The 24,315-nt window shown below is 48.2% G+C and overlaps 1 protein-coding gene across 6 annotated transcripts in view; it reads right to left on the reverse strand.

Annotated features, from left to right (window-relative positions):
- The window catches only part of FGFR3 (fibroblast growth factor receptor 3), a 55,745-nt gene extending 31,861 nt beyond the window's left edge, over positions 1 to 23,884 (reverse strand). For all 6 annotated transcript variants that reach the window (XM_037386733.1, XM_037386723.1, XM_037386705.1 and 3 more), the window contains exons 1-2: positions 23,686 to 23,884; positions 925 to 1,188 (exon numbers count right to left, since the gene is read on the reverse strand). In XM_037386733.1, coding sequence (XP_037242630.1) covers positions 925 to 1,188; positions 23,686 to 23,860 — 439 coding nt within the window. In that variant the 5' untranslated portion in view covers positions 23,861 to 23,884. The remainder of the gene's footprint in view (positions 1 to 924; positions 1,189 to 23,685) is intronic.
- Positions 23,885 to 24,315: the final 431 nt, after the last annotated feature.

A 24,315-nucleotide genomic window follows, 5' to 3' on the forward strand; every position in this document is an offset into this window, starting at 1 on the left:
TCAACGATGCTCGAAAAAGGTCCAATGCACAAGGGCAAAGGAAAGTTTTCAAAATCTTAGATCCAGAAGGGGTAAATTTTTCTAAAAATCCAGGCTTTTAATCTGTGTGATCAGAAGGCTTTCTTCTGTCTGTTCACAGTGATGGGTATCCATCTACCAATGCAGAAACCTGAAATCATGGAGATGATCTTAATGTTACTGGTTAGCTCGCCGGGAGCAACAGTTTTTTCTGGCACTCTCCATTTAGTGATTCAGGCTTGGACAACTTGCAGCTGTTCTGTCCTACTGTCCTAATCATGGAAAAAATATGACCAAGCAAATGACAGCACGTGCTTTGCCAACACAGCACTTGTTTGCAATACACGAATCCCAATAAGTACCTTTGATGAAGCACATATTTGAGATATACAGTTTACAGATAAGCTACTTCTGAAACAAACTGGTGATTTGTGATAACCAGGACAGAAGGAAGAGGATTTATCAGCTACAGCAGGGGAACAGTTTTCAGGAACCTCCAGCTTTTACATGCAATTTTGCCACTGATTTCTCACATAAAGTAGAAAAAGTCACTTAACCTCCCTGAGCCACAGTTCACTCACTCACAGAGGACTTCAAAGGCACATGTAGCATTGCATCTATTTGAGGGTTAGGGGGGATTTGGGGTTTAATCTGACTAGCACTGTTTCTAAGTCTCTCTCAGTATTAACACCAAGCTTTAACATTTGGTATGGACACGCAAGCGTTCTTTGACTCGTTTGTGGTGTCAGTCTAATCACTGCCAGGAGTTACCAGGGAGGTAGAGACCCACCAAGTATGGATGAACACCGCAAAGCACCAGCTATGCTGAACATGTGGAGGAGCAAAAACGGAAAATAAATAAATAATTTTTAAAAACCACCAAAACAGCTGTATTTCTGCATGTACCTGTAACTCTGACTGTAAAGTTTCCCAGGACCTCATTGGAATGCCTTGGCTTGCAACTGTACAGCCCCGAGTCATCATATGACACATTGATTATCTTCAACAGTTTTTGTCCAATATGAGTTCTGTTGGTAGGTACAATCCCGATACCATCTTTAAACCAGAAAACAGACACAGAAGAGCCTTGGGTGTTACAAGAAAGTTCAATGGTATCTCCACTTCCAAACACCAACTCTTCCAGAAAGGCGGTCTCGCTCCTCAAGTATTCTGCAAAGGGAGAAAGAAACGGAAATGAGTAAATAAGACCAGGTGTCAGAGAATGAAAGAGCATTTAAAAAAGAAATTTATATTTGCTCTACTGATACTTCCATGTGCCCAGAGCTCCTCCTTGCCAGAGACGAGGCTTGCCTGCCCCTGGCAGGCAGTAAGGCACAGCCAGCTGTGCACACTGCAGTCAGGTCTCTGGCTGATCTACAAGGACCATGTCCACCCTGTAGTGACCAAAACACGGCCACTCCATCAGGTGCATCATAAGAAACAGCACAGACCACTACATAGGGTCACTGCAACACCCAGCACTGGGGTGTGTGGGGGGTGATCTGGCAGAAATAAGTGTGTGCTTATTCACAGTTTGGTCCCTGGATCTCGGTTTCTTTACTCCTGTGAAACTGTCCACAACCCCTGCCAGACCCTGCAAGAAGGGGATAAAAGGAGCAGAAATGGGAAAACAGAATTTCTCAAGTGACTCTGGGTGGCCCAAAGGCAACCTCTGTGGGCTGAAGGAAACAAGGTGGGAAGGCTGAATGGAAGATGCAAGCTGGAATAGCTAAAATAAATGAACCCACCACTAGCTCCCTGATGGAGTTACACTCTGTGCAACAAAGAAGTGCAGAACCAAAGACTGAGCATGAAAGCTGAAATCCTCGTCTCTTCAGTCTACCAGCTGCAGTAGCTCATTCCACAAATGATGCCAGTGAACACTGCCATGGGCTGGAGAATGTTTTTTACCATAGGATAATGACACAAGGAAAGGTTCAAGCTCAGAAATGTCCCCATGGCGAAATGCGGTGCATGTTCGAAGTGTGGTTCTTGGGCCTGAAGGTTCTCATGTTCCTTCTAGTGACATATAAACTCACTCTTGGCATTAAATGGTTTATTTACCCTTTACACTTCTTTAATAAAGGAGAATTAGAATACAGCTGCCCTCAACCCAGCTAGCTTAACAACAAGACTGCCATTCTCCCCACTTTGTCTATGCTAACCAACGTTTTCACTTGGCATTGCCCCACCTCTACCTTTTGGCTGACACCGGCTCCGAGGCTGTATGTTCCACCAGGCATAAGTGTCTTCTTGCTTTTGTACAGTATGTATCACAGGGGATCCTACTCCTTGATGAAGATACTTTGGTGCTATGACTACATAATTAGCAAATGAAAAGTGATTCAAAACAGTTCGGTCTGAACTATGATCCAAACCCAGGTGGCCCGAGTTGATCTCAGATAGTAATCAGATTTGGACAGAGATCCTAATTTTGCAGCTTCAGCATATTCATAAATTACAATTTGACTTTAAAATCAATGCAATTACAGCAGCTCTGAATACCCGAGGATGTGGCACTGGCTTCAAGCTGCTCTTCTGCCATTAAGTGAAAGAGTTGGAGCAGGTTACGAGAAAAACGTATTGCTCTTCTCTTCTTGTCATGCAAGCTTTTATTCTTGAGGAAATGTAAAAATTAAAATTATAAAAATGTTTTAGTCAATACCCTTGCAGGATAGAAGTAATGAATCCTGGGGGCCTGAAAATGTGGTATTTCATGGGAGGTATCATCTCGCAGGAGGCAAAGCCCACACTTGTTGGGGGTTACAAAGATTCTTTCCTCTGACACCCTTGCAGCAATTCCAGCTCAAGTATTTTAGAGTTTGGCCAGAATTTTGTGGTATTCATACAGTCAAAGGTTTAGGGTGTTGGGTTTTTTTCTTTTAATGAAAAGATTTTTCCTGAAAGCGTACACTTTTAGCAAAAAGAAAAAGAAGACAGAGCTCCAATATCTCCTTCCTATCAGACCAGCACCTGTTGCGACACTTGAGTGTTCACCCATGGTCTCTTCCCAACGGGGATATAGCCTTGGGGAAAATATGGTTGAGAAATATTCTGGTTTAACTGTTCCTTTCAGAGGTTTTTTCTTCCTTTTTCTAGACTGTAAGGATTTTTTCAATGATACCAACTTTGGCTTCCAATTAAAAAGCCCGCATATAGCTTTGCACTTGCAGGACTGGGTACTGATCTTCGTTTGTTGACTCTGATGGAAGCTCTTGCTAATTTAATCTACTGGAAAACAAATCCCATGCAGCTGCACAATCCCTCCACACAAAATACACAGTTTTATCCAAGCTGTTTGCCAAATTATCAAGACTTGTATATTTTGTTTTTTCTATCATAAACCTACCGAACAGGAACAAACCCAGACTAAGCACAAGCCAAACTGTACTGTTCGGCCATTTAAAAGGAAATCATTCTTTTTGGAAAGCCATGAACCTGGGTTAAGGACAAAGTGACAAACTCTTTTTATAAAACATAATTAAGGAATGCTGAAACGAAGAGGAAATTCACTTTATACTCAGAGCAGAACCACTGGGGTCTTTTCTTTCTGTGGAAAGCATCATCATCTCTTGTTTCTGACAACTTTTTGGCATCTCTGCCCTCAATCTCCCCAGCCAGTCTCCACCAGATACCGTGATGCCTGTTAAATGCAAAGTTCAGTCTTGGTGACTATTCCTGCTGACTGGGAGTAATGTCTGGAAAGATGGAGAGTGAATTGAAAGGGTTATGGATTATAATTATAAACATTATACTAATGGTTTTAATCTCACTTCTTTAAACAGTTTTTCAAATTTCAGTTTATGTGCTTATGGCTTAAAAAATAAACAGGGCTCAAATTGGAAACCTCCACAAAGTACTTAAACATGCGCTTCAAGTGCTTAAGCACTTTGACCAACTGTGACCTTGGAGAATGAAATTTTACTCTTATTCCTCCTATAGCTTTCAAATAAGATGATAAATCAGAAAGCAGAGACAGTCTCATTTCCATGCTGAGAACAGCTGGAGTTTTGAGTGGGAAAACACAGCTCTTCCACTGGGTGCCCAGAGCCCAGCACCTCCTTCCAGCTGCAAGTGCCTGGTGTTCCCAACCAAGAGACACCAAGACATGAAGGAGACATGAAGTTGCCCCCTCTGGAGCCAAGCATCCAGCCATGAGACTGACTTGCAGAAGTCTACATCTCCAACCACGTTCACAAAGTGGCAGGGGCTGTGTGTACAGCCTGTGTTTGGGAGGAGTTTAACACAGATGGGCTGAGCTCTCCTGAGGACCTGGGCAAGGGTTTGGCCACCTTCTTCATCCTGCATCTCTCACTGCTAAATTGTAAGGAAACCAATCCGGGGAGCAGGTACTGAGCTCTCCTGACACAGTTGCTTCTTCCATCTGCTCATACACCTTTGACTGAAGCAGTCGGAAAAATTCCACCTGCAAAGCAGCACTGTGGGGAGGTAGGTTTTCAGATTTACTGGGGCTGAACACACACCTCCTGGATCTCAGTCCTGGGTACCAAGAAAACCACCCTTGCTGCTGGCAAATACCTATCCCCACGCACCCTTTAAAACTTTATCCTAAAGCGTTTCTATTGCGAGTCAGGTTGCAAGGGTCCCTCTGCTCCCAAAGGAAACCCCCATTTGGGATCTAACTGACATTAAAAGCATCTTTTCAAAACCCACAGCTGACAGAGTGCGCTGCTTTTGGCAGGGACAGAGTTAACTTTCTTGATAGTAGCTAGTATGGGGTGATGGTTTGTGCTAAAACCAGTGTTGATAGCACAGGGGTGTTTCTGTGATTGCTGAGCAGTGCCCCCACAGAGCCAAGGGCTTTTCTGCCTCTCATCCCACCCCACCAGCCAGGGGCCTGGGGGGCACCAGGCCTGGGAGGGGACACGGCCGGGACAGCCCGCTCCACCTGACCCAAGGGATATTCCATACCATGGGATGCCATGCTCAGCATATAAAGCTGGGGAAGAACAAGGAAGGGGGGATGTTCAGAGCGATGGTGTTGGCCTTCCCAAGTCCCTGTTACGTGTGATGGAGTCCGGATGTCGGGGGGGGGGGGGGGGGGGGGGCTCAGCCTGCCTGCCCATGGGGAGGGGGGAATTAATTCCTTGGTTTGCTTTGCTTGTGTGCACAGCTTTTGCTTTACTTATTAAACTGCCTTTATCTCAACCCAGGAGTTTTCTCACTGTGCCTCTTCTGATTCTCTCCCCCATCCCACCAGGGGGGAGCAAGCAGCTCCATGGAGCTTTATTTGCTGGCTGGGGTTAAACTTCGATACACAGGTATAAATTACTGGGGAGTTAATTCATGCAGGGGTTATGGGAGCCTGCTCTGTCACTTGCCAGCAGTGCAGGGATTAATGCATTTGCAGCTATAATGGGTTCTTAGAGAGGAGAAGGCAATCTAGGTTGTGGGGTCCTGATACATGTCTAAAATTCAACCATGTATGAGTTTAGCCAAAGCAGTAATTAGTCAAGAATCACCAAGAGACGCTTCTGATGGGGATCAACACTTGCAGCAGCATCACTGCTGCTCAGAGCAAACATGCTACAGAGAGCCAGGCAATTTTTAAGCTGAACAGAGGAGCGAAAAGGCAGCAACTAGCCAGGAAGCACCTTCCACAACGAGAAGCAGCTGGGCCAGCATAGCTAAAAAGCTTTTGTATGTATTCACTTATAAGGGTAAGATACTTCATCTCCATAGCTGCTTGGCTCATCCCAGCAATAATTCACTTTTTGTGTGGTTCACAGCTCCAAGTGCTTAAGTGTGTCAGTATTTCCATCAGACGTCTGCTCCTTAGACATCAATACTTGTTTCTGGCTGAGCCTGGAAATGTTTTATTTTGGCTTTACCGCAGGCAGCTTTCAAGAACTGCAGGAGAATATGCAGTTACTTCTTCTTCAGCCACAAAAGGCCAAGGAGGTGGAGGGTGGTGGGGTATTCCTGGCCTGCTTATGGCCCCCAAAAAACTTCAAGCACCCCCAGAGGCTAGCTGATGCCCTCCTTGGAGTCAGGGACTATTCCCAGGAGCTGTGGCAGAAAGCATGGGGGCTGCTGCTGGGTGGCAAAGGTCCACAGTGCCTGTGGGAGCCCTAGGGGGGCAGGGGAACCCTGGGGGCCCCATGGCACCTCACAAAGTGCTGGGTCCTGGGCTCCAGGACATTCTACTCGTTTCTCTTCATCTGTGTTTCTCCTCCTGGAATAGCTTCCCACAATTGTGCTTTTCCAAACATCAATGTGTTTGGAAGCTTCCTGAGGGACTGCTCAGGTGGGGTGCACGCCTCACCCACCATCACCATCCTCCTCTTCCTTCAGTGAGCATCCCGCAGCCAGGGCACATCCACCACACAACTGAAACCCTACCGAGACCCCCCACCACAGAGCACTCGAAGCACAGGTCCTTCAGTACCAACAGCAAGATATTCCTCACCGTACCCCACACCCTGGCAAGCCTGGAGAGGCTTTTCGGGACTGCTTCATAGCCTGGTGGTGGAATAGACTAAGAGGCTCATTTCTAAGTGCATCATATTCTCCCTTTTTCAAGCTGGACAAGCTGCATTTGGCATGTTAACAAGCAAAAGGATAGCAGCAATCAACAGACTTCTCCCTTCAGGTTAATTCAAAAACATTTCTTGTCCTATGTATTTTATTGCATCAAATTCATGTCACAGGACGTATTGTAGGATCACAGAACAACAATCATGCCAGAGCTTTCTCCTGTTGAGGCTGGCATACCGTTCCCAGGGGGATCATGGTCACAGCTGCAGAGCTGGTGGCTAACTGCTGGAGGGATACAGAGACCTCCAGCATCGGTGGGATGAACAAAGCTGTGATGGCAAAGAGCACGTAGACTACTTCCAGGCTCAGACCAGCATCGTGTCCTCAATGCACGCTCAGCCTTGGTTTAGTGTCCCACCTGTGTTAACAGGGTTCCACGGTATCATTCACTCCCCAACAACAGCATTTTTCCCAATGCCTGCGCGGCTGCTTGTGGCATGGGGCTGGCTGCCTGCCCACCTCACCTTGGGACTTCTGCACTGAGAACTGAGCAAATCTCATTGCTGAGAAGGGAAATAAAACTTTTATTGCCAAACACTGTACATTTGGGACCTGCTTTAATTTAAAGAGTAGCCAGGAGGGATGACAAGCAGCCCCAGTGCCACCTCCCCCGTGAGCACCCTGCCATGCCCCTGTTCCCTCCATCTCCCCAGACAGGCAGATGAGCCCTGGGGGAATACCAAAAACCACCAAACCCACCCCAGGCCCTGCACCCAGCATCAGCCCCTGAGAGGGAGCACGATAAGATCGTGGGATCGCCTGTTTACCCAAGTATCTGCCTTTTCAGGCCAGATAAGATCGAGGGAGCGGCCGACAGCAAAGCAAGCTCCCCCACAGTCGCCCCATACCCTCGAGCTCCCCCACAGTCACCCCATACCCTCAACCGCACGGGGGGGGGGGTGGGGGGAGGGGTGGGGGTGGGTGGGTGGGTGGGGGGGAAGCTGACAGGGTGGTTTTTTATAGACGTATTTTTGGAGGTGCTTTATGCAAGGCAAACCTCCCTCCCCTTTCTGCAGCAGCTATGATGGTGCCAGTGGTGGCACATCCCTGTCTGGCTACGGCACTGCCACCCCAAAGGGTACATCACCAGCCTGGCACAGCAAAATATAATATATCAAATGCACACATGTTATATATAGTATGTTACGTATATTACCTTATTTTATATATATGTGTGTGTGCATATGTATGTGTGTATATAAATATGTATTATATAAAATATATATCCTATCTTTTCTCTTCACTCCCTTTTCTCCCTCTCCAAGGTCAAGATCCCTCTCGGAGCATTTTCCAGTGTCAGGCTGCAGCTATCCCGGGAAGAAAGGGCTCAGCCTGGCAATCACAGCAGCACAGAATGCTTTGTCGAAGCAATATGCTTTCCTGCAGTGGTGTTCAGCTGGGTTATCTCCCCTGCTCAACGGGGCTCACTCCTCAGCCAAAATAAAAAAAATATGGTTGCTTCTGTAAAAGCTTAAACTGTAATCCAGAAATGTACCTTTAGGAAACCACTTCTGGAAAGTGTTTGCCTCCATCATTTGAAGGTGGCACTTTATCTTTCACCTATTGCACGTTTGCTTGGGGAAGGGTGGGGTTGGGGGGGTGCTGCTCTCCTGAAAACGCTTAACATAGTTTTCCTAATAATACTGCAAGGTAAACTGTTTATACTGTATTACCACTGCAGTGGCCTATGCAATTGTTACCAGACAATGTTTCTTCCAAAGAAGTTAACAAGTGTGCTGCACTGTATTACCACCCAGTGGGAGGGTTTTTTTAGACCTATCTTAAGAGGAAAGCAAACTTTTTTCCTAGCAAATCAGCAGAACAATAACCAGGTTTAGTTCTGTCATATGCAGCTTTCCTCATAAACAAAAGATTACGGAAAGAATAAAAACTCTAGTATTTAGCTTGGCTATCCCCAACAGCGACAGCGACTTTGGAAGAGCTTCTAGAATGGAAAAGCAGATGTTGCAAATCTGCCTTATCTACGGAGCAACTGTTGACTCTGTTGTGCAAATCCTAATTTACATCTGCATGAAAGGTTTCAGAGATTAAATGGCATTCAAGGAGGAATATTAGCTTTTCTCCCTCCCTCCAGCCCTCCTTTGAATGGATTTACTACTGGCAATTAGCTTTCTGTTCCACCGGCCAAGTAGAAAACAGGATTCATCAGGACTCTACAGTATCCTCCTTTTAATGGACTGTTTTCTCAGATCACCCAATTCAGATGCTGAGAGTTAGAAGAAGAAATAAATTGCCACAAAGCTAAAATAGTTACAAAAAGACTTTAGCCCGGAGGATTTCCCTGTGGCACTTGGAAAGCCCTAAGGAGGGGAAAAAAAACACAACAGAGAACAAATCAAAGGGGTCTCCTGGCTACACCTAACAAAAATGGGAATGTAAACCCCAAGGGACACAAAGCTTTGGTTGCTGCTGAGAGCCCAGAGCCTGTCCTAAGGACAGCCTTCAGCTGGGGTTTGCTGGCTTAAAGGAACAGGCAGCGATGCGGAGTTTTCTTTGAAATCTGGCCGTACCGTGCAATCATTTTCCTTGGTTCCTCACTCAAAACACAAGAGAGGGAAGCAACCACTACCCATATCCATCTATCTCACAGCTCTGCATGCCTTTTTTCTTTTTTTTAAATGAAATAGAAGAACTGATATGAGGTGTCCTCCACTTCATCAATGGTCCCTAAAGACAGGGAGAGCGGAGCAGAGGCCTGGCAGTGTGGGGATGCTGAAGTCCCTGGGCTGTACTGCTCCATGTGTCCTATCCTACAAGAGCTCCTGGCTCATGCTGAAGCACCTCAAGGATGCCTGTATAGATGGTTCCTGCTCTCCCAGGTGCCGAGGCCTCCGTGCTTTACTCAGGGGGAGTGTGGCAATGAGCTGTATCAGATCTCGGCAGCCCACACTCGTGGCAGGGATGGCACCAATCCCAGCACACCATGTGGGTGACTGCATCCTTGCAGCTGGTTTGCCCACATGTCACATACACAGTCCACCTCACCCAACTGTGGGGGCCAAACATGCTCAACCCAGACTGCTCCCTACTCAAGGCAGAGGGACGGGACACCCATTGGCTGATCCTAGGTGTCTGTGTCAATGTCATCTTCCTTTTGGTGTCTGCCTCTTGTTGTCTTTGAAGACCAGTGGCCAACTTGGCCCCAGCTTTTTGCATAGCACAGCAGGGGCATCCCAGCTTGGTCTCGACAGACAGATCCTGCCACAAAACAGCTGATGGTTTTTTTACATTCCTGCTCCTCATGCCTGAGGAAGTCCAAAAAAGCTTCATCTTTGCAGCAGCAAGCAACCGCCACAACCCCTTTCCAAAGCCAGTGCAGGCAGCTATGGAAACTGAGGCACAGTCTGAGGCTTCCCAGCATCCCAACAGACTGGGCAAACCTTGTCCCCAGCCTCCACTGGAGCAGGATTGTGTCCTGCTAAACTATGGAGGCCCCGAACAAACCTATGCTCTTCAGCATCAGTGCACCATGCCACCCCTCATGCTTCCCTGGACCAGGTTACCCAGCAGGGTTTTGTAGGTGACAAGCACCAAGCAATTAGCAAGGTTTGCAACAAGAATGACAGACTACATAAATGAGTGTTCCACAAAGCATAAAGAAAGGAGAGAAACTGAATCTTTGGAAATATTTTTAATCTTTCTTGTAAACCCTTCAAAGAATAAGCAGGCATTGCAGAATTACTTTTTTTTCTAGGCTCCTCTTCTACACCCTTCCTTCTACATTTCCTTCCTGAAATCCTTCAAAAATTCGTTACTTCTGGACTTTCAACCTCCTGGGTGGGTTTTCAGCTCTTTAGTGAATTCTAGCAAAACGTTCACCACCTCCTAAGTGCTCTTGCAGATGAATTTTAAGCAATACGTAAGTTCGCTGGGCCCAGAAGTTTAGGTTTATCTCACAGGAACTTTTTAATGGTTGCAAAGACTCATGCTCCCTTTACAATTCCCAGGCAGGCCTGGCCCTGGCAGTTCCTTGTGATGCTTTTCTGTTACTTGTGATGCTTTTCTGTTACTTGTGATGCTTTTCTGAAGTGGGCTTTGAGATCACATGGCAGCAGAAAAAATTTGCCATAAAGCCCCAACCTTTCCCCTTCGGTTCACAGCTATGCAGCTCCCAAATCCCAGCTCCTCTGCGTTTCCCTTACACTTTTAATGTGCGTTCCTCTAATCTTCATTTAATGCAAGCAGCTGGCTGCAAATACCCCTGAACAATGACTTTAATCCTAAGTATCCTGAAGCCCCCCCTGCCCTTCCTCCCCACACCAAAACTGAAGGAAAAAAATAAAAAGAACAGCCTCATGACAGCAAGATGGAGAAATCCAAGCTATCCACTGGGCCAAAGGAGCAGAAAGACACAATGAGCTAAATTTTGCCTGGTTCGCTAATTAAAAACGGAAGCTACCCCACTCCGGAGCCAAGGCGGGGAGGTGGGGGGAGTTTTCATGCTATTCAAAAAATCGGCTTCCAACTGGGACCATATTCACTCCACATTAATTGTCATTCCAACTACGAGTGTCCTAGTTTCAAAATGAAAACTACCCTCCAGTGTAGCTAGTGAAAACTAACACCAGTTTCAAGGCATTAAACAAAATTTATTGATTGCATTTTCCCACCCACTAAAACTTTAATAAGCATTAAACCTCAAACTCCTGGCCCCGTTTCCTCCCTCTACCCTCTCTCTCCATAAAAAGGGTCAGACTCCTCTATATGGAGATTAGGACTTAATGTTTGGTATTTGTTTATGAGCCTATCAATTGCCTCTATTTCAGCGGAGGGGGCGGGGGGGGGGGGGGAGAACATCTGAAAAAAAAACCCTCTTGTACATGGATTAAGAGAGGGCAAAGGTTTAAGGTACTTTGGGTGGGTTTTTTTCTAACCGATTGTGGGTTTTAGATATGCGACAGACCATGTTCATGTCAATGAAAATAAGTAAATATTCCCCCCTTTGCAAGCTTCCCTTGAGTTACATAAAATGGTAGTTTTCAAAGATCTATATTTCTCAGTAATAAGATGCAGAACTTCAAGTCTTCTCTGCTAGCCGTTTTCAGATGTATAAAAGGGGAAAAAAACCCAATAATTTGGGGGCTGCCCTGTCTGCATACTTAGTAAAGAAAACAAAGGTCAAACATTTGAAATGCAAGCATCAAAATGAATAGCCAGATTTTGAGAGTGCTTAAGCGATTTTCATGTAGAGCCTGACCTGGCTCAGCATCTTTCAAAACTGAGCCTGTTATTTCAGTGACTCAAGTGAGATTTAGGTGCCAGGTACCCAAGCTGGAGAAGTTTAACTGTAATCTCCTTTCAGAAAGTCTGATCCACTTTAATCTGAAGTCACAAATGACAAACGAAGACGTTATTATTTAGAAAGCACATCTAACTAAAGCTGCAACACTTGGTCCTTGTGCTAAACTCAAGTCTTATCCTTCAGCATTAATAGAAACGCGTTGGGAGAGATGGGAAAAGAAAAGTAGATGTCAAAAATTCATTTATTTCTCGTCTTTAAAGAAGGCTGCTAAAGGGATTAGACAGCTTTGAGTTCACTGCTCTGTTAAATCAACCTTACAATATTTTTTCAGCTTGTTTGACTTGCCATTTCTGTATACATTTGTGTTTTCACCTTTCTGCATTCAAATCCCACACTTAGCGTTTGTTCTGCATTTCTCACAGGAAACTTAAGTCAGTTCTTTATTTGTATTAAGTCTACGGAGTTATAGAAAACAGACTTAGAAAACAATCCCTAAATTAGCAGAATTTACCAGCTTCCAAGCATACGCACACACACAGAGGGCACACATACCATCCGCCCCAAACACGGCGGTTTATCATTTCCAGCAGCAACAGCAGGGCATCAGGTTCACCAGAACGGACCTTTTAATGGTCTCCCGCAACCGTATCTATTACGGTGGGTTTTGGACTGCGTGTAATAAATTAAGAGAGAGTTCAAGGAAGTCATGCGTGTCTCAGTTCCCACTGCCTTCAAGCAGTTTTAGGGCTCCCAAGCAATCACCTTCTACAAACTGTACTACATTAAGCTGCAGTATTGCCAGCAGCAGGGTGGACACCCCTATACACAGCTGTTTTAATGCTGCTGTAAGGAAATGCAGACCCTCTGCAGAGGGCCGTTTCCAGTGTCCTGCAGCAGCACATGGCTGGTCCTATGTCCACGAGCCAGGGACCTTCCACAGGCACTTCTGGACACCTGCCCCATCCTCCAGTCTGATTTTCCCAGCTCCTCCCTTCCTTCCCTCACCTGAAACACTTCTAAAACCTCCTCCTCTCTGCAAACAAGAGAGCACACAAGTGTCCGAGTGAGATGGATGCTGTTGTGACAGCAGGGGTGGTCACCGCAACAGGCAAGTCAAGGGAGAAAGAAAACAGCCACGTCTCTCTGGGCAGACAGAGAATGTGCATGATAAAAACTGAGCCCAGCAGGTACCCAAGGGCTGGATTTCTCTTTGCTGCAAGTCAGGCACTGAAGCTAAACTCCTGCCACGCTCCCCACCTCATAACACTAGTGAAGACATGAAGTTGGACAACCTCCCCACATATTTACACCTATTCATCCAGGTTGATGTATACACCCAGAAATGGAGCAAGAGCTGCCTGGGGCATTCTGGCCCCTCCACTCCCTTTCTGAGGGTAGGTGGTTAATCCAGGGTTGTCTCCTCTCCCTCCCTGCCCTGAGACACCACATGTTGCTCCTCCAACTGCTCCTTCTCATCCCCAAAACGGCGGGCTCCAGCACTGGGTGAAGTTATTCCTGCAAAGACTGCACCACTTGTTCGCACCTCATTTGTGATGCACTGGGAGGAGGGGGGGCAGAGGGGGATAAAACCTCCACTTCAAACATTTACACATATTTTGAAAGCACCTGAGGCAGTTTCAGGCCTTTTTTTGCCAGGACTAACACATTCCACCTACAAGACAACCTTGTTCAGAGCATGCAGATGGGCTTCTCACAGGAAAGATTTTACATTGCATGGGGTCACCAAATCAAGGATCAAGCAGGCAGTCCAGTTTCTCAGGCAGTGACCCAGTGCCAAAACAGGACTGGTGGGTACAAACCTGCCCCTTTTTGCCCCTGCACCAAGGGAGATGGGGCAAAGGAGAACACCTGTCCCCTCCAGCGACATCTGTGGTTCCCACCCCGCCAAGAAGACTTTCCCAATGGAGACGCCCACTGCCTTCCCAAATCCCAAGATACCACCATGTCTATGCATAAAAATGAGGCAGCAATCTCGTTCCTTCATTAAATAAGACACAGGTTGGAGTCCCAGAATGACTCAATAAACACTTTCTAGGAGTCTTCCTTTTTGTCCGGGCAGATTGCAGTGCACTTCTGTGGCAGGAGGCTTCAGGTTTGCATTACCTTTGCCTCCTTGTCCAAATAATGGCAATACTAATTGAACCAGTGGCCAAAAGAAAATTAAGTGCGACCCTTTCACCCATATTCCAGGGATTCCCATTTGCTCCTGCAGCTCTCTCTGTTTTACCTGAAACACCGTTAAAAGAAGGTGCTGCTGCCACAGTACCCCCTCCGAGATACCCACAGCTGAAGGAAAGGTGGAGTATCTGTAACACAGTATCTACACATTATTTATTTGAACTACACAGTGTTTACTGTATTTACTGTGGGCAGGAGGGTGGCTCTACCCAGTACCTTTCAAGACTAATGTCAGCATCCCCCACCAGCTGCTTACACCCTTGGTCCCAAGCCAGGGAAATCAGGAGCTGGAAAGCCTGGAACTTATTTTTATGCTTAATTACAGATTTCAAGTGTCTGACATGAAGACCTCATTACGCTTTTGACACTGATGCCTTTGGGCCGAGCTGGAACAAATGCTTTGCGCTCACTCATCACTCACTATGTTCACGTGTGTTTAACTCAGAAGAAGGTGGGTGATGGATTTGTAGCAACTTTGGGCAGGGATGCAGAGAGGACACCATCTGCCGTTTCTTAATTCTTTTTTTCCTTCCTTTCTGTAATTAATCAATTCGCAAATTAGGAGGCTGAGTTTTCTTGCAGTCTTCTCTTCCAACCACCCCGGCAAAGCAAAGGCTAAGGACATATCAGGGCAGCTGCAAGGTCTAAATGCTGCCCGTAAAGCATGAAGCAGCATTAGGGCCCGTCAGTGGGAGTGCTGAGCTCCCAGCCCTAAAGCTCATCCCCACTGCACATGGCAAGAAAGAGGCTTTCTGAATTTTCCCTGGAAAAAAAAAAACACTGACTGTAAAAATGTATGTATTTTTTGGTGTGGGTTTTATTTTTCCCAACTACATTCACTTACAGCTCATCTCTAACACAGTTAATACCAGCTGATCTATGCACCTCCATCTACCAGCACACACCCCCCTCCCCCTTCTGCATGAATCCCCAGCCTATTAACATAACTATTTTAACTGGACATGTTTTCTTAAACATTCTTCTTCTTTCATAAACTGCCAAGTGACAGTTGTTTACTGTCAACAAGCCTGGGTACTCAAAGACTGGGAGAAATATGCCCTTTCAAAAGGCAGACATATCGGCTAACAAAGGAAGATTAAAATCTGGTGTTTTCCTCTTCTCCCTCCCCAAAAATGCTTTATTCGTACAGATACACATGATACAGATCAGGAGAGATGGTACTATGCCTAATTCCAATCATTCTTTTAATTAAAGACAGGCTCACAGAGGATTTATCTTCAGTTGCACATGGTAGTTGTCAGGGCACACTCGTAACTCCCTAATCTTCCCACTGCAATTGGGTTTTTCCCTTCACTTTTAGGTCTGATACCCCCATCTCCCAAAGCACGTCTCCGGGAATCAGCATGCTCATTTTGCACCGATCCTGCTACCGGCTAGATACAAAATGCTTGCCTGGGGGAATCTATGTAAGAAGTCAAAAAATTTTAAACAAAAATCAAATCACCGCTTAGTTCAAGACCTGCAGTCTCCAAACAAGCTGCTGAAATATTTTGCTGGGAGGGAATTTCTTGTGCTTGAGTCTTGTATGTGAAAGGGAGGGATAAAACCCAAAAACCGACCAGACCCTCTGAGAAAAAAAATTTTCCCCAATTCTGCCTGCCCATGAAGGGCCAGGAAAGCTCCTCAGCTGGCTCCTGCCCGTGCGAGCAGCGAGCGGTGCTGGAGCTGAGCGGTGCTGGAGCTGGCCCACCGGCCGGCTCACCCCCTCTTGCCTGCGGACCCCCGCCGGGGATTATTAACACTTTCCCCGGAGCATTGTGTGGCTTGCAGATCACGGCACTGGGGCTAATGCCAGCCGACACTGATACAATGGCAACGAGGATGGAGCATGAGGGGATGGCGGCCGGTGCTGCAGCTTGGCTCCACGCAGAACTCGCGCCGGAGTCACAGGGGGCCCAGGCGGTGGCCGTTACCATTGCCTCTAGTCTCATGTTCAGGCTGCGATGCTGCTGCCGGCTTGAATCGAGGCTGGAGTTATAAAAAAACAAGATGGGAAGTGAAGGTCTGCGTTACAGGAGGTTGAGGGGAATGGGAGGTGATGGGAGAGCCAGCTCCAGGGATCGAGAGCAAGCTCCAGGGATCACCCCCATGAAGCAGCACTGGGCATCTCCCCACCCCCAAACCAGGGAGCCCTTTCACTCGCAGGGTTTCCCCTACTTGTTAAAATGTTTGGGTCATTAGAAAACTTTCCAAACAATCCCAGCTTATGCTAAATAGCTGCTCCCACCACGATCTGTGAAGGGCTTCAGCCTGCTCCCTTGGAAATCAATGGGGGCTTTTTTGCTTAGGATTCAATAGGCACAAGATCAGGACCTCTATTATTTTTACAGGACTACATGCAGCAGAGAATGGTAAAACCCCCAAAGCAAGCAACAACCCTCCAAAACAGGAGCCAAACTTGTCATAAAAGTTCTTTACAAGGTCTGCCAAGCATCAAAATAAAATTAAAAATCCAACTCTTTGGAGCTTTTCAGTTTTTTGACAGGGGAAGCGTAAGGCTGATAAAGTCTGGTCTCATCATTTGGATCCAGGAACATCTCCCGTAGCTCCCTTTTCCTCAAAAGAAAAGCCTTCATAGATGCATGTTTTGCCTTCCCCAGGAGAGTAAGAGGGGGTGAGTCCAGGGTGATGCACCCTCCCTGCCGAGCCCAGAGTAGAAACACCTTCAGGGCTTCACATGATCTCCTCGGCTCCACACCACAGAACCCCCCCAGTAAATCCCTCTGCAGAGCCTCCACCAGCAACACAGGGGACCAGACATCTCCTGGGACATGGGTCCTGCTACGGGGACCATGTCTGCACCCCATCTCCGCAGAAGCCAGGTGCCACCTGCATCTTGTGAGAGAAGCTTCAGAGATGCTCTCACCCATAGTACCCTCCTTCTACAACAGTCCTTGCCTGTTACTTTGCATGGCTCCTCTCTCTTGGCAGCCGTGAGAACTCACCTACTCACTGCATAACCACCACAAGGTTTGGCCCCTGAGCAATATCCAGCTATTTTGCTGGCTCCCCTACACCCAGCTCATCCCAGGTCAACTCCAGAACACTTCAACTCCATTACTTCTGGGTATCAGCCCAACCCTTGTAACTCAGCAGTGATCTGGTCTCCAAGGCTTTACTGACCTAACTACATCAGCTGAAATGCTTCGGTGAGATTCCTCGTGAACAGCACGAGGTAGTTTGGTGCAATAAGGGCACAACTACAAGACACTCTGCTTTCCAGGGCAAAAGTAATAAATGAAGATAAGTTGACAAATACTTTCATCAGTTATCAAACAGCAGGAGTTGGGATGCCACCCTTGTGGGTGCCTGGCATGCCATGGTGCACCATGACTGTCCGTCACTTCCTCTCCCTAAAAACCTTATACTCAAACTAAGGGATGGAGCAATAGCTTGGCTCCTTGGGTGAAAAGGAAAAGTGGGGGGTGGGTGGGGTGGGGAACCCAAACCAGCATGCTGCCATGTGTCAGTGTGACGTTCACAGGTAGCTCAGTGGCTCACAGTACAACCCCTGGGTGCAAACACCAATGCTGGGGTGCTCGCGCTGCGGCGTTCCCGGGCAAGGGTGCCTCCAGCATACACCGCCGCCTGCACAGCTCCGCTGGTTCGCGGAGAGCGATCCTAGGCTGCGTCCTTTCCTCACCCGAAAACTTGGAACCCTTCTCACTTCTGAGTCATTAATACTTTTAACCCCTCGCAACCTGCAGAAATGGCACCGCCCCAAAATCTCACAGATGCTAAACGTGTAAGCACATGGTAATTGTTTTGCATACAGTTCTGCCTGATAAAGAAATCTCTTTCCAAGTTTTAATATAACCTTTTTAGTTAATTAAGTCTTTACCTTCCCCTGCTTTCTGGATTTGAGAAAGCAGGGCCAGCATGCAAGACCTACCTCCCCCTCCACAAGAAATACCACACCTTTTTGAGATGAATACATCTGAAACTGAAACAGTTACTGGAGAAATGTTTTCTTACTTGACCCTGCTGCTATTCAAAAAACCCCTATGCTTCATTGTGTAACCTGAGTGCCACAGGGGGGAGGGGAAAAAAATATTTAACTACCTGGCTAGTCCCTATCCACCTGAACGTGACAACCTCCAGATAGCCTATCAGAATAATAGGGCAGGTTTACGTCTGACTAGCTTTCACATTTTAACTACTAAGTTTACCAAAGGTTTTACTCAGCTTGTATCTCACAGTTCGTGTTTGCTTTTGATATTACAGAAACTTCCTGGTCGTGCAAGCCAGGGAGCAGATACTTCGGGGGTAAGCACACCAGGAATACCACATTTACCACAGGAATAAAAGCCCTTCTTCACACAGCCAGGGCTTTAAATTCTATGGCACGTGACAACCCGAGCTGTGAGCATACTGGAAAGGGGGCACTGGGACACTGGGACAGTCAGCTCTACTTGAGAGGAAAAGGCACTTTTATTTTTTTCTTCATTTTTCTTCACAAGATCACCAGATCAACAGCCAGCAAAGGGGCAACCAGCAAACATAAGCCATGCAGGAGGCCAAGGAAAAAAATTCAAGGTGTAACAAGGTATTTTAAGGTGCTTTTGGCAACTGTACACATCTTCAGGCATGGTTTTAGCCCAGCATTTGCGTAGAGCTTGCTATCAGATTTACTTCTCCTAGCAGGCCCGGCTGCCTGCTTTCACATACCATGAATGGCTTTGCTGAACCGCAGTCCCACTGGCTGCAAAAATAAAAAAGGATGCAAGGCAAAGTTTTACCAAGCCACCATCCTCTCTGGCATCCAGCCTAGTATGTGGAGGAGAATAAAGTTTATTAACTAACCAGTATTAAAAGAGATTAAATGGTCAACACTGAAACAGCTCCATCAAACCACGCTATCAAATGGCTTGGAGGGTGCTGCGTCAGCAGGCAATTTCAAGCTGGGTTTTGGGGTTTTTTTGAAGGGTCAGAAAAAAACCAGAAACAGGTATGCAGAGCCAGACAGACTCCCAGGACACAGGAAAAGTTAACAAGCACGTAGCACACTAGGAAAAAGAGAAAAGTATATTCAAATGGGGAAACAATAAAAATAAAGTCGGTTTAATTGATCGCCTGTGTATCAGGCTCAGCCTAGCTGGGAAAATGTCACCAAACTGGGGAGGGATTTTCACCTGTATTTTTAGTAAAAATATGTGAATTTGTAATATTCCTGCTGCGTCTACCCCACATATACTAAAAATTGCCAAAAGCTAATAGGAGAACACCACAGCCACTTCACATACTCTGATCTGAGAGCTCATGCCCAGGCTCCTGCACTGGCTCTCACATGCTTCACTGACCAGCCAGAAAAATCTACCAGCAGTCCATGCCCTAACCTCAGCTGAAATGAAGGTTCAGCTAATGCCTTCAGTCACAGCTCTGTGTGCCAGCTGACGGATCACTGTCAGAAACAGCTTGGTCAAACTCTGGAAATTTTATTAACTGCTCAGAAACTGGGCTGTTTCCCTATCTTTTAGGGTCTCCAAGTGAAATAGCAGATATACACCGTAAGTTTTCAGGGAAGACAACTTTCTAAGCATATAGGTGGATATTAAAGTTACTTTTATTGACCATATTTTAAGGGGAAAAACTTTGTTTCCCACTCTTATAGAGGGGGGGAAAAGTCCTGCAGCTTCACACAAAATTTCAGCTTTGTCCAGGCAGCAGACTGGGTCCCACTGGATGGAAATGGTTCAGACGCAGCGGGGATGCAGCAATCAAGACTTCTTCAGTGTTCCACTAACTTCAAAACCCACACTACTCAGGCAGGCTTCAGGACAGGTACGTTTTCCCAAACAGCACACTTCAGATTTGTCGGAGGGAGTTGTAAAAGTTAACGTGCTGGTCAGAGTGGCTTACTTTAATTGCATGATTTAATTAGCAGATCAACACTTCGCCACACAATTTTCAGATTTACTTTCATCACGTTCCCTACTCAGTGGTTAATAAAGTCTTAATTAAAAGCAAAAAAACCCTCAGGTTTAATTGGAGTGACCCTTGTCAATACACGTAGAAGATGTGATGTTATACAGCTAGTATTGAAGACATTTAATGAGTCAATCTCTGCACTGGAACAGACTTTCTAGTTTGCTATTTGCTAAGAAATAGATTTTTTTTAAAAAAGAAGCAGCACTATTTCATCATCCGTTACTCATGTCCTCTTACTTTATCGCTCAGTAAAATATGCTAGTCTCAACACTGAAGACTTAATTAGCTTTTTTTAGCTGCTGCTGTTAATGAGAACAAATGGATCAACTTTTAATCTCAAAACTGTATTGCTCATAGCTGCTCACTGAATGTGAAGCATTTATGGTCTCAAGCACAAAGTAGGAAGCACCATCAATATATAAGAGACTCTTTTTAGGGGGGCTTTAATGCATAAACCCCAAGGCCAGTTCCAGGAATGGTCAGTGCCATTTGGCACCCACTTCAAATACCCTTATAATTTCAGGGTGAACTTTGAAACACTCAGATACACAAAGCGAAGCAATGCAGATCACTGTACCCTACCCCTTGGGCCCCTCTCTGGGCATGTGCTGAAAGGCTTAGAGCCCAGTTACCATCAGCTGCATGACGAAAACCAATCAGTGCATCACCAGTTCCTTCCAAGCAGAAAAGTCGCAGGAATTGGTACATGCCCTCCCATTCAACTTAAGCAAAATCCCGCAATGGCCCCTCTTCCATTCTTCTGGCTTGAAAACTGCCTGTGCAGTAACTGGCTGACAATTTGACTCCAGTGCTGCACCAGGAAACTTCAGTTCTCGCTCCTGACAGACTGGGAGAGCTCTCCCCTTCCCACACAAACCTGCTCAAACCTCAGCAGCTCTCTATACAACTCTTTCAATACACACAGACAGCTTTAGCAGCTAACTAGTGCAACACAAATCCTAAGAAGCCCACAAATTCCCTTTTTCATGTATACCGTACACAGACAGAGACATACAAACCAGCTACAGGAGACAGGCCTGTTATCAGAAGTTTTTAAAAGCAAAATGCTGCTGTTTCAGTTGGTCTGCTCTCTAAGAAAACAGCCAGCATTACTTGACATTCACAAATCGTACGAAGTAATATCTTTATCTGAATACTAATGCAAATTGGACGGGCTTTTTTATATTGATGTCTATTCTGTGGCTGCTGAATAGAGTGACCGCATGCTCAAGGCTGCAAAGGAGTTCACTGACCTCCCTAATCATCTCTGTCATAGCCCCTGAATGACATACACATTCAATCCTGCCTCGCCGCTCTACTTTCATTCATAAAAAAAAAAAAACGGGGGGATGGGGGGTGGGGGGGAAATTTGACATTGTTCTTCCTGCAGCAGCCCCGAGAAAGCGAGAGAAGAGAAACTCAGCCCAGATGAGGCCCCTGGTGTTTTTAGTTTAGCTTCTATTCAGCAACAGCCCCGCCATCTGCCTCCTTCCTGCCAACAGCCGAACACCTCCCTGCGGAGATGTTAAAACCTGCACCCCCTCCACCTCCGCTAATAGCGAGTATTCATATTAGCAAACATACACATACCTCGAGAATGCCTCCCTTCAATGTGTGTTTTATGTAGCTGAGTATAGGCACAAAGCAGTAGCTGTTACAGCCTTCACAGCCCCGTGTGGAGAATTAGATCACTGGGGAAAAATCCTTCCAAGCCCCTTTATGGAAAATAAGGCCTTAGACTGTAAATGCAAAGCCCAGCAAACAACAACCCTCAGTAATGAGCCAATACCCCATGGCCCATTTGACTAGGAGAAAGAATTTGCTTTTTACCGTTCAATTCAAAAAGACTGAAAAAGTAAAATGTGTTTTTACTTGGCTCTGAAGGTTTATATTCTTTACAGTTTCTTTTGCACAACCTTCCCCCGCCCCAGGTTGGATGGGCAGCGGGTACCCCCATGCTGGCGGGGCTGCTGGGTGAACCGCACCGGCTTCACGCCTCCCGGTGCTTCCCGGTGCACGTGGCCGGCAGCGGTAGGGCGGGAGAGCCACCGGCATGGCGAGGCTGCCCCGGCCATCGCAGCCGTGGGGTGGCCCTTGGGGACATCGCTGAGTTAAGGGAAGCCCTCTGCTCAGGGCCCAATCCTGCTCCCAGGGAGCAAGGGGTGGGTTTGACAGCAACGCTTTTGCTTTGGAGAAAGCAGAGAGAGCGGCAGGAGAGCCTGTCCACAGGATTTCCACCGGAGCCCCTGGAAACCCCAGCCCAGCGCTCAGCTCACAGGCATCGCTGGAGGGACGTTTCCCTCCGTGTGACCTCCTGCTGCTCGTTACAATCCCAACAGCATCCTAACGCCTTAACTTCCAAAGGTGTCCCAGCGCACAGGAAGGGTTTAGCACCACTTGAACACATCATCAACCCCGAGCTACGGGCTGAAGGCATGGGTGGAAAGCCGGGGGCCCTCCGAGGCAGCCCCCGAGGTTGTTCCCTACCCCCGTGGCTCCAGCGGTGCCCACCAGTACATGCTTCAGGCTAAACTGGGGAGAACAGGGGACGCTTCGCTCCTGCCACTCGCCAGGGCGGTGAGCGGCGCGGGCTGCTGGCTTCCTCCCGCACACCGACCTCATCTGCTCTGACCGAGTCGCTGAGATGTTGCCCCATAAATCAATTCTTTTGGCTGTGAAAAATGAGCCAAACGAGTTACACTAAGAATCTGGTGTTTTATTAGGACTTTCTTGAAAACAAAACCAACCCCCGGTGTGATTTATAACTTTAACCAAAAGGGGTATGAAAGTAATGCCCCCACCCCCCAGCCTCCACGAAGCCCATTTATTCCCCTGTCACTTTTTTGGCAAACAGGCTTCAAACCCTTTCCTGAACAATGGAAACTTTCTGCCGGGTACATGCAATCCCGAAGACGGGTGGCTGCGAGGGGGCTCCCTTCCATTAAAGAGCTTTGAAAAATAAACAGGGACTCAGGTAGCAGCTGAGGCATATCAGAGAGACGCGGCGTTTCAGACCCGCCGTATGTTATTTAAAAAAAAAAAAAAAAAACACCTAACCACACATCAAAACAAAAAAAAAAACCACAACACAAACACACACAACAGCTTTTGTCCGACGTGTTAACTTTTTCTTTTACTTGCAACTGCAGTGCTGCCACTCGAGAGGAGATCTTTGCTGGCTCCCCCGACACGCCGTTCCCGGCTCAGCACAGCCGCAGTCCGGCAGCTGCGACCCAGCGGTGCGCCAACCCGGAGCTGTCCCAACTCCAGCCCTGCGCCCACGCCGTGGCTGGAAGTGACCCTTCCTTACACACACCCAGACACACACGCCGTCAGGACACTGCCCGGGCGCGCCGAAGATGCGCGCTGCACGCGCACGGAAGCATCTTTCCTTGCCCCGCCGCAGCCGCGGGAAGCCGCACGGGCTGCCCCGCTGCCAGGGGGCTCCCGGGGACCGGCACCGTCTTACAAGCAGCTTTTCCTTCCCCGGCGCCTCTGCAGCTTGCCCGAGCCGCGCTGCGCCCAGGGTCGCCCCGGCCCGGCTGCCACCCCACCGGTCCCGCGTTTGGAACTGCGAAGCCGGCTCCGACGCCCTCATCCGACCCCCTCCCACTCCCACTGAGGAGGGTTCCGTAGCGCTGAAGCCGCCCCTCGCCCGCCCCAGCGCGAAGCACGTGTGCGCGGCCGCGCAGCCTTACCTGCCGGCTGCCCGCCGCTCCTCTCCGCCGCCGCGCCGCCGCCCCGCCGCGCCGACGGCATCCCACCGACGGCCGCCGCCAGGCACAGGCACCAGACGGAGCCCCAGGCCGCCCGCATGCCTCCGGCGCGGCGCCGGGGCAGCGCGGCCGCCGCCGCACCGCCCGCCTCAGACATCCCCCGGCCGCATGCTGCCGCCGCTCACCGCTCCGCCGCCGCGCTGCCGGGAGAGGGAGAGAGGCGCTCAGGGCGAGGAGGTGCCCCCCCCGCCCCTGGCGCCGACGCGGGGGAGAAAAAGCAAAAATAACGCGAAGGAAAATAACAGGGTAAAAAAGGGGAGGGGGGGGGGAAGTGGAGGGGAGGGGGGGGGCAAGCAAGCGCCAGGGGACGCGCGCAGCCCGGGCGCCGAGCAGCGGGGCGCCTACCTGCGCAAGCCCCGCGGCTGGCCGCGCACCGCGCATGGAGGGAGCGAGCGCGCTCGCCCGCAGGAGCCGCCGCCCGCCCGCCCGCCGCCGCCGCGGCGCTCCTGCGTCTGCTCGGCGCGGTGCGGGCGCGGAGCGGGGCGGCTGCGATGTCCCCGCCCGCCGGGCCGGGCCGCCCGCCCCGCCCCGCCCCGCCGCCGCCGCCGCCGC

This window comes from Falco rusticolus, chromosome 1 (genome assembly GCF_015220075.1).
Source record: "Falco rusticolus isolate bFalRus1 chromosome 1, bFalRus1.pri, whole genome shotgun sequence".
NCBI classification, from domain to species: domain Eukaryota; kingdom Metazoa; phylum Chordata; class Aves; order Falconiformes; family Falconidae; genus Falco; species Falco rusticolus.